At 37.4% G+C, this 14281-nt stretch overlaps 1 protein-coding gene across 1 annotated transcript; it reads right to left on the reverse strand.

Moving 5' to 3' along the window:
• Nucleotides 1-10977: 10977 nt before the first annotated feature.
• LOC133785041 (uncharacterized) lies at nt 10978-12085 on the reverse strand. The gene is made up of 5 exons (XM_062224301.1): nt 11839-12085; nt 11657-11758; nt 11304-11570; nt 11174-11221; nt 10978-11013 (listed from the first exon to the last, which is right to left on the reverse strand). The coding sequence occupies exons 1-5, from the start codon at nt 11902-11904 to the stop codon at nt 10978-10980; spliced, it is 519 nt and encodes a 172-aa protein (XP_062080285.1). The 5' UTR covers nt 11905-12085.
• Nucleotides 12086-14281: the final 2196 nt, after the last annotated feature.

Here is a 14281-nt window from a genome sequence, read left to right on the forward strand (position 1 = left end):
AGCTTTTGAACTTAAAAATTTAAATGAAATAGAGTGTTTGTGTTGTTATTGTGTTGTTTTAGTCATTTCGTCTTTTAATTTTGATTATGTATTTTGTTTTAATTAATGATAAATCTTGTAGGAAATAATAAGATTATGTTCTAAAAAATGTGGTATCTATCTTGAAGGAAAAAAGAAAGGATGTTTGGAAAGCTTAGTGAAAAATATGCAAAGAAATTATCTTGTAGCTGAAATTCTGACACTTTGTTGTAGCATCAGTCAACTTTGTTGCAGCAAAGTGTGTGCAGCCAGCAACATAAAGTTTGCCCACTTGGCAAGTGATTAAATGAGATGGAGTGACTTGAATAGTGGGAGGATGAGGTGGAAAGGAGCTTACATTTTTGGAGGAAAGAGTGGTCCCCACGTGTAGAGAGAGAAAAATAGGGTTTATACCCTTTTTGGAGCCCAAAAGAGACATCATCTTCTCAAAAAAAATATACCCCAACTGCCCATGACCATTAGAGCATTTTTTTCTGCACTTTTTGAGCTGAAAGCATCAAGAAAATAAGAGGAAAAACCTAGGAGAAGGAAGCTAGAAGAAGAAGAAGAGGAAGAGTTAGAGGACAAAGAATAGAAGATTTCTATCATTTTGGCTTGTCTTTCTAAACACTCTTTTCCTATAATTTTATTTTTCTCATCTTGAACTCTTGAGATAATGTTGAATATTGTTGACGTGGTTTTTCGCTAACAGTGAATTATGAAAATAGCTGGGATGGATTAGTGCTTAATGGTAAATCGTAACAAGAAAATGATACTTAAAAAATAATAGAAATGAAATATCAAGAACACTTGTCCCTTTTTACGTGGCTTGGAGGTTAAAATACCCCTAGTCCACGAGTCTGTATTATTACTGTATATCTCTCTATATTTTGACAGAGTTTTTTCTTTACAGGAAAAACAACTCTCCTTCCCCCTATCCAAGGTCTTAGTATTTATAGAGAAAATCCTTGGATATGCATTGGGGTCATCATGTGAATCCAAATCCCTCGTGTGACCTGTCTCACACTAATAATAAATATTACAATTTATATTAAGGTATGGTCTAGTCATTAGGTAAAACTGATCATGGGTCGTTAGGGATGAACAGACATGTGATGTCTGATCATGCACGATTATCTTACATGTCCTGGAATTCAGGGATTTGTGGACATGTAATGTCTGTCCACGCACGTTTACATAACATATCCAGGTTTATAAAGATCCAGGGAAATGGCAGATCTTTAGCATCCCCCGAGCTGAGTGCAGCGCCAGCTCGTGTCTCTGATGCTATGCTTCATAAGTGTTTATAGTTCGTGCCTATTGCTTTGTATTCATCAACTCGTGCCATTTACCTGGGGAATCGCACCGTCTTTACAAAGGAAATGTGGACTTGTGGATCATCTATTACAGTTCTTGGCTAGCCAGCTGTATCCGAGCTATCTAAAAGACTCGTGCTGAATTTCAGGACGTACATTTGCCCCCCAAGTCCCTGCTCGTGTTCTACGACATCATTTTCTGACTTACACATCAAGGACTTTTAAACTTCTGTCGCGATTATCCAGGTTTGCCTATTACTTGAGTACTGGACACGTGGAACGCTGCTATTGGCATCTATTTGTGTTTTGAGAATTGCATTAATGGCCCGGCCAACTTTTTGCCGTCTTTTCGTCTTTCGAAACACTGTCCTCGGATCTTGCACCAGCTTGATCGGACGGCCCACATCGTTTTATGCCTTTTACGTATAAATAAGGTTGGAAATTTCCAGGATTCACCACCTTTCATTCGAAATCTTTATACATTTTCTCTCTTCTGCATTTCCAAACCCTTCTTCTTTCTCAGAAGAATCCAAAAGCCATCTATTGCAAAATCCTCGGAAACCCAGTTACGCTGCTACTCAGGAGTCTTCCAGGAACTCTCCCCTGCAAAGTCTACTTCTTTTATTGAAGAACATGATGCAAGTCTCTTGGTTTTGAAGAAGCTTATCTTTTACTGGTTTCTGTGTTGTTGTTTTTTTTTATATCATGCTCATTCGCACTTCATCGTAGTCAATATTAGGTTGTTCTCCTAATGTTTTTGGCACATAGGCTTCAACTTAGGTTTATTGAGTAGGTCTTAAAATATCTCCAGAATTGTGATATTCATAAAATTGGGTAATTTCTTGGTAAACCTGGGCAATTTATGGCAAATTTTAGGAAATACCCATTCAGGATATAGAAGATAAAGAGTTTTTAGGGTTCGAAACCAGGTTGCTTAAGGGTTACGCTTCTTGGGTGGTTTTGCTCTAAATCATCCCCCAAGGAGAATAGTGGCTTGATTTTCTGACACATGAATCCTTAAACATCAGGGGTCTGTTGGGAAACCTAGGTGTGTAGTGTTGGTAGCGCGTGGCATCACGCCGCGGGCTGAGATTACCTTAGCTCGTGCATTAAAAGACTTAGCCTTCCTTCATGCTTTCTTGCCTTTATAAAAATTCTAGGTCGCCTACTAAGTGATTCATTGTTCTTGTTCGTTAGGCGATCTAATGGCGCCCAAGAAGAATGTACCAAAGAAGAGTGCAGTCGGCGCATTGTCCCAATGAGCCAACAAGGGAAAAGAGGTTGCCTCCGAATCCCCTATTCCCCAATTTGGCCCCGTGGGGGAGGAGGAGGTCGTGGTCGGACCTGATGCATTCTTTGAGGCAGAAAGGATTGTCTCCAAGATCACGACCCAAGGAAGGGTCAAGAAGATTATGTTGTCCCACAACATTGAGGTCGGGACTGCCGTCCTCATTGCTTAACCTCCATTTGAAGGGGAGCAGAGCTGTGCACCACTCCAGGACGACTTTGCGGCCTGGAGTGATGAGCACTTAAAGGCAGGGGACTTCCTTCCCCTTGATCAATAATTTTCTGACTTCCTCAATTACGTGTAGTTGGTGCCCTTTCAGCTCTCCTCGAACTCGTACTGACTGCTGGCGAGGTTGAAGTACCTTTTCCTTAAGCACGAGTGGGAGGTCCCCACCCCCGCGGACATTCTCTATTTTTTCTGCCTTAAGGCCATCCCGGATCAACGAGTTCGAGGTGATGGGTTTTACTACTTGACTCGATTCCCGAACTCGCCCGCAGTCATCGAGTTGCCCAGCCATCCCAACAACTATAAAGATCAGTTCTTTATGTCAAATGGGTTTCAAAACTGCAAACATCGTCACTTCAACCGTCCCCGTAAGTCTTCTTTCCTTTCTTAGCTTGTGAAATTATTTTCATCGTATCCAGAGTCTTCTCGAGTGTATATTAACTGAGTAGTATCTTTGTGCAGCCATTTTTGTGAGGACGGCCAAATCTGTGACCCTCGGGGGTCAATACGATACTCTCTCGAGGCTTCTGCCTAACAAGAAGGATTACTGCCAGCTCATGTCCGATGACACGATGTTGGCGTGTAAGCTGATTACCGAAGGCCAGACTCAGGCCTTGGGAAGAACTCGAGCAAACTTCCCGATAGTCCATGAGCTAGCGCCTATCCTCGAAGGGGGTGCTGAAGCTAACGAAGGCGAAGAGGAACAAGAAGATGAGGTACCCTCGTGCGGAAGAGGCGAGCTTTTGAGGCTGCTTGGGACCTTGATGTAGAGCGAGCTTCATCAGGGGCAGCAGTCGACCCCTCCGGCCAAGGTAACCCATACCCTTTTAGGGACTTAGATAGGGCTATCGCCGACCTTAGGCTAGTTAGGTTTAACCCAAACCAGCTCGTACATCGCCACCCCAATCCAACCATAACAAAACCTTGCTTCAGTGCGTGGATCACTTAGTATTAAGCCACGACATGGGCCATCCTAGGGGCACTGTAGTTGTAGACAATACCCTATCCTTTAGGTCAACCCTTTTTGAAGAGTATGGGACCAACCTTAGGTCGTGGCCTTCCCTGCTCCAGGGTATCCTTGCCCCCGGACATAGGCAATACATAGAGGAGTCTAGCCCCGAGGTAGAACCTGAGCCTAAACCTCCCCTAATCGAAGAAGTTGTAGACTTAGGCTCCGCTTCTCCTATAACGTTTCCAAGGCCGGAGGTCGTGGCAATAGACTCCTCCTATAGCTCGAAGGGTAGGACTTTTTGTTATATCCTATACATGTATACACATTTTATGTAAACTGATTACTTTGTATGTATATTAACATCCTTCCCACTCTTTTTTAGTCGAGGAGATGGCACAACACGGGGTTCTTGATATCCGCGCGACCTACACCAAAGAAGGTACCTCCTACTGCAGGGATGACCTCCAAATCCCCAGCTAAGGGGAAAGGCCAGAGCTCAACAACTCCAGCTGCTGCTGCTCAGGAGAAAAGGGTTCTGCCTCCACCTCCTCCCCGATTTCCTTCCGGCCCTACTCGGGATCAGGCAGCACCGGCCAATCCCCAAGCTTTGATTGTCCCTACCACCACCGTACGCATCCTAGTCAATGCCCAGGATCTGGAAAAGATCCCTGACACCTTTCGGGGGACTATCTATGAGACAACGAACCATATGGTGGAGCACTTTTACAAATCCAATCTAAAGGATCTGAGGGTGGTCGAGGAGAGGAGCCCGGAGAACGTTATGGAATCTGCACTGGGGATGAACCTTACAGTAAGCCCACCTTCCTTAGTCGAACATATTCTTTTGATGTTATCCCAGTATGTGTCTAACTTGCTTTCTTACTATTTGCAGGCAGTCCTGGCCCAGCACTGTAGTATAGTTAGGGCAAGGGCCATGAACGAATAGCTTAAGGCTGAGCTCTAGACTGCTGAGGCCGCCCTGACCGCTGCCCAGGCCGCCCTCACAATTGCTCATCAAAATGAATTAGGTGCCAAGGTTGCTCTAGCAGCTGCTCAAGAGGGCGAGTAAGCTGCAAAGACTTCCCTGGCTGCTCTTCAAGCTGAGCTCGAGGAGGCCAAGGCCAAGCAGTTGGAGGCTGAGTCTCCTACTAAGGAGGAAAAGGCAGCCTCGATATCCTCCATGGAGAGTATGCTATATCACTACACGGCCTTCAACCAGGATGGTAACTTCTCCTTCCTGGCCTCCGAAGTGTGGGATCCCTACCTCGAGAAGTTCAAAGCTCGGATTCAACAAGAGCCATGTGAGACCAGGGAGGCCTCCACCACTGGCGAGCAGGAGATTGAGGAGGTGACATCCTCAGAGCACCCTAAAGGGTCCTCATTTTTATTTTGTCTTTCTTTTTTGTAAACATTTGTCGTTTTGTCTCGGTACGAGGTTATTCTCCTCAAGAAAATTTATTTATAATTGGAATACCTACTTTTTTATCCACCTGTCTTTTCCTTGATTTTTCTTATGTTTATGACTTGTGCATTCAAAATTTAGGAAATGACTTTTAGATCGGGATATATATTTTAATTTCAATTACAACCAAATTAATGTTTGATTTATATCCTACCTGTTAAGTATCAGACCTTGGACCCGGTTATATCCGGGATTTTGAATATTTCAAACTTAGTTCTTGTTAGGTTTTATTGCTATCCCGAGCTTCTAAGGAAGCCATCAGATCTTCAATTTTGCTATCTTTTAAGTCGTGGGTCTGGTCATGTCCAGTATTTGTAATTAAAACTTATATCGTGCTAGACTTATTGACACCTTGTGTTTTCTTAAAAGAAAACATCGGTTTATCAATTTTACTAACTTTCAAGTTTTGGACTTGGTTACATCCAGGATTTTTAATTAAAACTTAGTTCATGCTAGACTTATTAACACCTCGTATTTTCTTAAAAGAAAACATCGGTTTATCAATTGGCCTAACTTCCAAGTTTTAATCCTTCTCAGGTTGTATGCCCTCCAAGTAATCATAAAGTGAACTTTCTTGGTTGCTTGGACAAATGTTATCACACGAACTAATACATAAATGAATTATATGAAAGACAACAAGTACGTAATGATTCCTTTATTTCTTAATCAAACAACTTTTATAATTAAGCCTCACATAGACGGGTGGTATCATCATTGATAATACTTCTTTAGGTGCATAGCATTCCAGGTCTGTGGGAATGTTTTTTCATTAAGCCGAGCTAACTTGAAGGTTCCCTCATGTAATACCTCCACTATTTGATAGGGTCCTTCCCATCTCGGACCTAAAGCACCACCTTTGGGGTCCTTGCTTGCCAAAAAGACCCTTCGGAGTACCAGGTCACCTAAACCAAAGACATGCTTCCTGACCTTGGAATTAAAATAACGAGTGATTATTTGCTGATAATGTGCGAGTTGTAGCTGCGAATCCTCTCATTTTTCATCAATTAGGTCAAGAGACGCACTGAGTAACTCATCATTCCAATCCTGGTTTAATGTTTGGATCCTGTGTGTGGTTATCTTCGTCTCGACGGGAAGGACGACCTCACTTTCGAAGGTCAAGGAGAAAGGGGTGTGTCCCGTAGAAGTTCGGTGGGAGGTCTGGTACGCTCATAGCACCTGCGGGTGCTGCTCAGGCCAGAATCCCTTGGCCTCATCTAATCTCTTCTTAAGGCTCACTTTGAGGGTCTTATTCACGGCCTCGACCTGCCCATTGGCTTGTGGGTAGGCCACCGAAGAGAAACTTTTAATTATGCCATGCCTCTCATAGAACTCGGTGAAGCGATCACTATTGAACTGAGTTCCATTATCTGATACAAACTTCTTGGGCAGTCCGAATCGGCACACAATACTCTTGACCACAAAGTCGAGGACTCTTTTTGAGGTGATTGTTGCCAGCGGCTTAGCTTCTGCCCACTTCGTGAAATAATCAATGGCTATCACCACATAACGAACTCCTCCTTTTCCCGTAGGTAAAGTTCCTATTAAATCAATCCCCCATACTGCAAATGGCCATGGGGATGAGATCATTTTTAGCTCGACTGGTGGAGCTCGAGCGACTGTGGCGAATCGCTGGCATTTGTCGCACTTTCAAACATAGGAAATGGAATCCTTTGATAAAGTGGGCCAATAATATCCCTGCCTTAATATTTTTAAGGCCAAGTTTTGCCCCCCAGCATGATCCCCACAGAAGCCTTCATGCACCTCCTACAAAATAGTTTTGGCCTCCTCTGGCAAAACACATCGTAGAAGAGGCAAGGAATGGCCACGTCGGTACAGCACCCCTCCATAATTGTATACCTTGGAGCCTGATAGAGTATCCTCATTGTGTCTTTTCGTTCATTAGGCAACTTCCCTGTTGTAAGATACTCTATTATGGGAGTCATCCAAGTCAGCCTGGTGTCGATCATCTCGACCTCCATCGCATTTCCTACCACGCTTGGGCTTTCCAAGAATTCCACCGGTACTATGCTCAGAGTCTCGACTTCTTTGGAGGTAGCGAGTTTCGCCAAAGCATCAGCGTTGGCATTATGCTATCGAGGTATCTGCTCAACGAGGCCATATTCAAACTCTGATATCTCTTTCTTCACTTTGGCTAGGTAAGCCGCCATCTTGGCCCCCCGCGCTTGGTATTCCCCTCACACTTGGTTTACCACGAGCTGGAAACTCATAGCAATAGTTATGGATTTTATAAATTTAACCTATAGTTTAAGAATATTAATTATAACATAAGGTTTGATTAATATTGCTGGTCATAGAAATATATTTATTATAACCTAAGGTTTAGATAGAGCTAATAAGATCATGACACTTGTCATAGTCATGATTATTAAGTATTTTGATGATTAGTTTTAATAAAAGAAAAATCTAGAAGTTCTAGAACCTTCCAGCAGCTGTTAGGATTGTTTTATAACTCAGTCAAAGCTGTTTATCCAATTCAAATTATGTTGAAAAATTGTAAATACGTGTTTGATATATCAATGTATGCTGATATATCGTAGCTTAGGGGCCGATATATCGCCTACGGAAGACACAAAAAACACGTCGACTTTGCACGAATGATCAAACGAGGTCCGGGAATACAGGGGGAGGCGATATATCTCCTATGGGGGGGGGGGGGGGTGATATATCGGCTCCATGTATGTATTTTTGAAAGTTTGATTCTTGAATTTTAAAAATACTCTTAACCACTTAGACCTGCCTTTGAATGATTTTGACCGAGTTCTGGGCGTCAGTTGAACGTAAATTCAAATATTTTTCATTTTATAATCATTTATTTATTCAAAATAAAAGGAGTTAGTTTCACTCCTTGAACTCTATAAATAGGACCTAGTGCTCAACCATTTTCTTCATTCTTCAAGCATTTGATCAGAACCTCCAAGGTGCTAGTGTTACTATAGAGAGATACACTTTGGTTTTGGGTTAAAGCTTTATCATTCTAAGCTTTTATAAACACTTGGGAAGTGAGAAATAATGTGATTTCGGTATTAAGGTTTAGACCAATCCATAAGGTCATTCAAGGTATTTCTATTCCTAAGTTCAGTTCTATATGGTTGTTTAGTTTTCTTTTATTCAGATCCTAACTTTTGTTATTGATTCTTGATTAGGTATTTAAGTTCTTGAAACTTAAGGTCCCTCTTGATAAGTTTCTTCTTGATGGTTTAGTTCTCATATTCATCTTTATTCTTAGAGATTCTCACCATTTTACTGTTGGTTTATAGGAGTGTTCTAATCCCGTTCTTGTTCTCAAATATCCCGACTTTTGGTAAGGAAAATATGATAGATTTTATGTGCTTTTATGTTATGATATGTTTATTCTATGATATGTATATGTATGATATGTTATATTATTTTATAATATAATGTAATATTATATTATATTATAATATAATTTTTTAGATTAAATAAATGTGACAAAGAGTGTCACATATTGTAACATATGATAGAGAGTTACAATATTTAGATATATGAGATACATCCAAATATGTAACATATTTGGTGTTACAAATTTGTAACTTCCAAATATTACCCTTTATTGTGTAAATTTGGTGTTACACAATATTGAGATGATATTCATAAAGCCATATGTGAAATGGCTGTTAGAGATATGATTTTAACCCCAATAATGTGTTTTGGGGGTTACAAAATCATTTGGGAGGGTTTGGAATCGTTAGGAAAAACATCACATTTTCAAGTGCTGAAATTGGTCAGTGGCTGCGGCCATAGAATGTTGGTGTTCGCGGCCTGTGGGACAGAGAGCAGTGGCCACAGCCACTGATGTCCCTGGCCACGACCACAGGTGTAAATCTGACCAATTTTTCAGTTTTTTCAATCTTTGTTGAACAGCTCAAAAAACCCAAATAACTCCCAAATCTCATTTTTAATTTCGTATTAATCCAATTAAACATTGGTAACAGCCATGGGGGTTGGTGGAATTTGAAATTCAAAGGGTGTCTCTAAACTCTATAAATAGGAGCCTATAGCTCACTTGAAAGACACAACTTTTTCTATCCATTAGAGCACTTGGCTAGAAACACCTTGAGGCTTGATAATTCCATAAACCATTTCCTTTAATCTGAGAGAGATCCCTTACTGCTTGAGTTAGGGGGAAATAAGATTTTGGACAAAGGTTTTAAACCTTGTTCAAGTTGGTGATCCCCAATACTCTCCACTTAGGTTGTGTAGTGAGAGTTTCCTTTTGTTTTGTTCTTACATTTTTCTCTATTGCTTTTCTTCTTATTTTCATTTTCTATTTACTTCACTACAAGAAAAACTGCATTCCATAGCGTTTTTAAAACGCTGTCTTTAACAAACGATAGCGTTATTACAAACGCTATATTATCCCATGTTATTAAAAGTCTGGACCTTTTCATAGCGTTTTTAAATTGTGATGTAAAAATGCTGTTGAAAGATATATAATAGCGTTTTAAAAATATAATTAGATGTCAGTCATAGCGTTTTATGTATGTAGTCATTGATTATGTTAAATTGAAAATACTTACTTTTAATAGCGTTTTTCAAACGTTATGCAGAAATGATGTTGAAAGGTACACAATAGCGTTTTTAAAATGTAATTAGTTATCAACCATAATGTTTTTTGTTTGTAGTATTATTTACTTTTAATAGCGTTTTTAAAACGTTATGTGAAGATATACAATAGCGTTTTTAAAATGCAATTAATTATAAGTCGTAGCGTTTTATGTTTGTAGTCGTACTTACTGTGAATAGCGTTTTTAAATTGTTATGTAAAGATATACAATAGCGTTTTAAGAATGTAATTAGTTATCAGTCGTAGCGTTTTATGTTTGTAATTACCCTTGCTTTAATAGCATTTTCCAAACATTATGTAAAGATATGTAATAGCATTTTGAAAATGTAATTAGTAATCAGACATAGCGTTTTTTGTTTGTAATCATCCTTACTTTTAATAGCGTTTCTTTATTGTTATCATTAATCATTGTCATATGAACAATTTCATGGCATAACAAAAACTTTTATATTTTTCTATCTTTTAACATATGAATAATTGCAACAAATGATAAACATATAACACGTTAAAAATTATACCTTAACATATATTCAAATATTCTTAATATGTTCGCTACATAAAGCTAAAATATCAATATCCCAAAAGTACGAGTATATTGCAAGACAAAATACATAAGCAAAAGTTTTAAAACAAACTGATTCATAATTTGTTGATCATGGGCGTCCCTCCAAAATATTACACTTCATTCATTAGTTGTGCACCTGTAAGAGTGAAAAATATATAAAATTAAGAAAACAATGTAGCCAAAATAGTTGAAAACATATGTTCATTCATTAGTTAATTTTATGCAAAGATACGTACCAAAGATATCTACCAAGAAACAATTGAATTTCATCCATTATGTTCATTTCCTATATATTTTGATGATATAATTAGTTACTACAGCTGATTTGTTGTACTATTTATAAATCATTTTTAAGTTGCATGAAATTTTACCTCATTGTAACTTTATTAGAAGGCCAAGCAACAGTGCAACCAACCGCTTCTTCAATTGTACTCATATGTGATGTTGGTCTCCATAAATATGCAGTAGGTTTCTTAGCAACATCAACCCAAACTCTCATTGCATTAGGCCCAAGACGAAGATGATGCACCTCACATAAAGGATCACTAGAAGACCATCGACCTTCTGCAACAATTTCTCCACTTCCATTCCAATCAAGTAAATTGCAAGCATTGTTTTCAGGAGAGAACTTCAGATTATTAACACTCTGTTACATGATAAAACATATATTTATTTATAGATAATATTGATACTTAAAAAATTAAAAGTGAAATGATAGGTAGTAATTAAAATTGTAGTTACCATAGGAGAAGGCATGTGTGACTCCGCTTCACTTGGTTGAGTAAACCCCTACAAGTTTGAGAATAATTTAGTCATTTATAATTTTCAATGAATAGAGTAAAATAAACAGAAGTCAATTAATTTAATTTACCTGAATGTTTACACTTTTTGCAATAGTATTAATAAGATTCATCATCTCAGACATTTTATTCTTCATCTCAGATTGACTTGATTCCAATTGTGAAATATGGTCATCTCTTGCTCTTAGAATAGCTAACTTTGTATTAGTTACTCCCCTCCCATTAGCTAATGATCTACCATTCTTGTCAGGACCAAATATGATAGTGAGAGCATCTTGTACAGTATTCTGTGTTGTGCATGAATCTGGTTTTTCATTTGCAAGAACTTGTAGCTTCTCCTATAAATCATTTCAAGTTGACTGTTAAATAAGTCTATGTGCATACAAATACATATGTTTCTACAAACAAAGGGTAAATTACTTACAATAACTTCAGCAGCTTGTGCATTCACAGGTTCACCATTCTTCTTTGTGTGTGTCTTTAAGAAAGCTTGAACTCTTGTTACAGGTTTTGAGCTTTCCCTACTCTGTATCCAAGTACATTTTTCAGAAAGAGAACATATATTTTCTTATGTTTAGCTACCAAAAATATTTATTAAATTTTTACCATGTCATCCATTGTTCGAGCATATCCTCTCCTGCTGCATGTATGTGGGAGTTGTTTCTTCCTCATCTCTTTAAACTTATTGCTAATCGCCTAAAATAAATAAGAAATGAACCAGCGATTGAACATACAGAATACCAAACACTCCAGCAGTAAAACAAAAAAACTAAACCAGTATTCTAGCAATAAAACAGTAAACACAGTACACATAATAGTTTTTCAACAATAAAACAGTAACTATGGCAGCAAAGAAAAGAGTATGTAATAAACACTCCAACAGTAAACACTCCAGCAGCAAAAGAAACATACAGAACCAGTATTCTAGCAATGAAATAGTAAACACAGTACAACTCCTCCTGAACAGGGATGGGATGGTTGGTGGACTGTGAATGGTGATAATAGTGTCTCTTGAATAGCTTTGTCAAATAAATTTAGAAACACATTTTCAAGAAGAGAATTGGAAAAAAATAAATCATTTAAAGTACAAAAGTTTCATGAAAACAGGGCAGCAACTGCTCACATAATTTGAATACAATTAAGCCAATTGTAAATTTGGAATCTGAAATTTGTTTGTGGTTGCAAGAGTTCAAATTTAGAGCATAAAGATATTCTAAAAACTAACCATAATTGTAGTCTCAATGCAGCTCTTGAGGCCAATAGAGTTTAACTTTCATATGTGCATATCAAGCCAAGACAATCTAATGTTGCTAAGATTATGCAGAAACTACTAAGGATTTCTACTGCCTTAATTTGATCAGACCTGAAATAGTTTTAATTGACTGATATAGCATAATGCATTGTTCTAGAATAAGAATATTATATACTCCATAACACCAAGAAAAAAATATCTTACTTATCCAATCTCTTGATAAACATTTTCACCTAACCAGATATTGAACTGGGTTTTGTTTTCTCTGTCAAAGCCTAAAAAAAAGAACCCTTATCTGGATCATCAACTAAGCCATGACAAAAGAAACTACACCCTTGGTTGACTTGCTCTTTTTTATTATTTTGTCTGTTATACTTTTACATCAAATTCATTCCTAACAAGTTCAAAAATAAAAAAATTAGCATAACAGCCTCTTAAACTATTTGATTTAGTAAATTAGTTCCTAAATTATAAAATATAACAATTAAGTTCCTGAATATGATTATTTTTACTGATTGATTGTATTGCATTACCAAATTGATTTATATGTTAAATGAAACTGTTAACAGGCCTCATATGATATATCTTTTTCTGTTTTTGTTAAATTAAGTTTAAATGTGTGAAATGAGTGATTCTGTAAGAGAAGATGTAAATGGATCGAATCTCTCAAGGAATTTAAGAAGTAATCCCAATCCAACGTCCCTATGACTTATATACAATAAGATGGAGTGGAGTAGCATAAAAAAAAAAAAAAAGACCAACAGTGGTAAGTCAATTTCTAACTGCCAGACATGTCTTCTTATTGTTTATTCTATTTATGCATATATAAAAAGAACTAACTAATTGCTAATAACAGAGTATCATTCATGTGCTTAGAAATTTTAATTTTTTTTATAGACATATGACAGATCTTTTCTTCTCTTTCTCTCTATAGATATATATTCATAAGGAAATTAGTCTAAACTGCATACCAATATAAAACTTTAAACTAATTAATATATATATATCCACATATGTATGATAATATCAATAAAGCTAAACATATTTAAAATTAGATTATATAAACACTTGTGATAATGAATAAACTATTAAATTCTAATAATCGAATCCAAGAATAATCATAGAACCATCATTGATAAATTTATTTCTAAAATTTCTACAATTCTTTCATACACGAAAGGCATCCATACATATATATAGATATATCTACTGATCTACATTTATAGGATGTAATAAAGAACTTTAGCTATTTATCCATACCAAAAGCATTAAAACTATAATTCATCAATATCAGAGATGTAACAGCTAAGTAAGCAATGAGTGTTTTTTTTTTCTCAATCTTTCTCCTGATAATAAACCAAACTGAAATAAGTATGGTACCCAATTTATTTGTAATAAGCAGAATTTATATAATACATATATTGAAATTTTGGTTACGTGAAATTGTTTACTGGTTTTTTCACGCACAAATACTCTCCATTCAGTTTCTGATTTGATATTATCAGGCTTTAATTTTAGTCGTTCTTGTTCATTTGGTAGCTCGTTCAGCTTAGTAACTAGCCTGGACTTGGAAGATCTCCACAGGTCTTCCATTACTTTCATACACCAGTCTCGTTCCCAATCTTTGTCCACCTTATACCTTGTCTGCATTCACATTAAATATTAATTTATGAGTATTCACCTAAAAATTTTACCTTTTAACACATGAATAAATATAAGTTTAGAACCTGGATTGTTGACCACAAAATATCTTTCATTGATTTTGGAACCTTTCGCCAATCAGCTATTGTGTATGGT

The sequence above is a fragment of the Humulus lupulus genome, chromosome 6, assembly GCF_963169125.1.
Source record: "Humulus lupulus chromosome 6, drHumLupu1.1, whole genome shotgun sequence".
Lineage (NCBI taxonomy): Eukaryota > Viridiplantae > Streptophyta > Magnoliopsida > Rosales > Cannabaceae > Humulus > Humulus lupulus.

Excerpts from the sequence above, each read along its gene's own strand:
- LOC133785041 (XM_062224301.1), bottom strand. The coding sequence starts at position 11,904 with ATGAGGAAGAAACAACTCCCACATACATGCAGCAGGAGAGGATATGCT. Across the intron at positions 11,759-11,838 it reads CTCGAACAATGGATGACATG|AGTAGGGAAAGCTCAAAACC; the intron begins GTAAAAATTTAA and ends ACTTGGATACAG. Across the intron at positions 11,014-11,173 it reads CACACATGCCTTCTCCTATG|TGGAGAAATTGTTGCAGAAG; the intron begins GTAACTACAATT and ends TTGGAATGGAAG.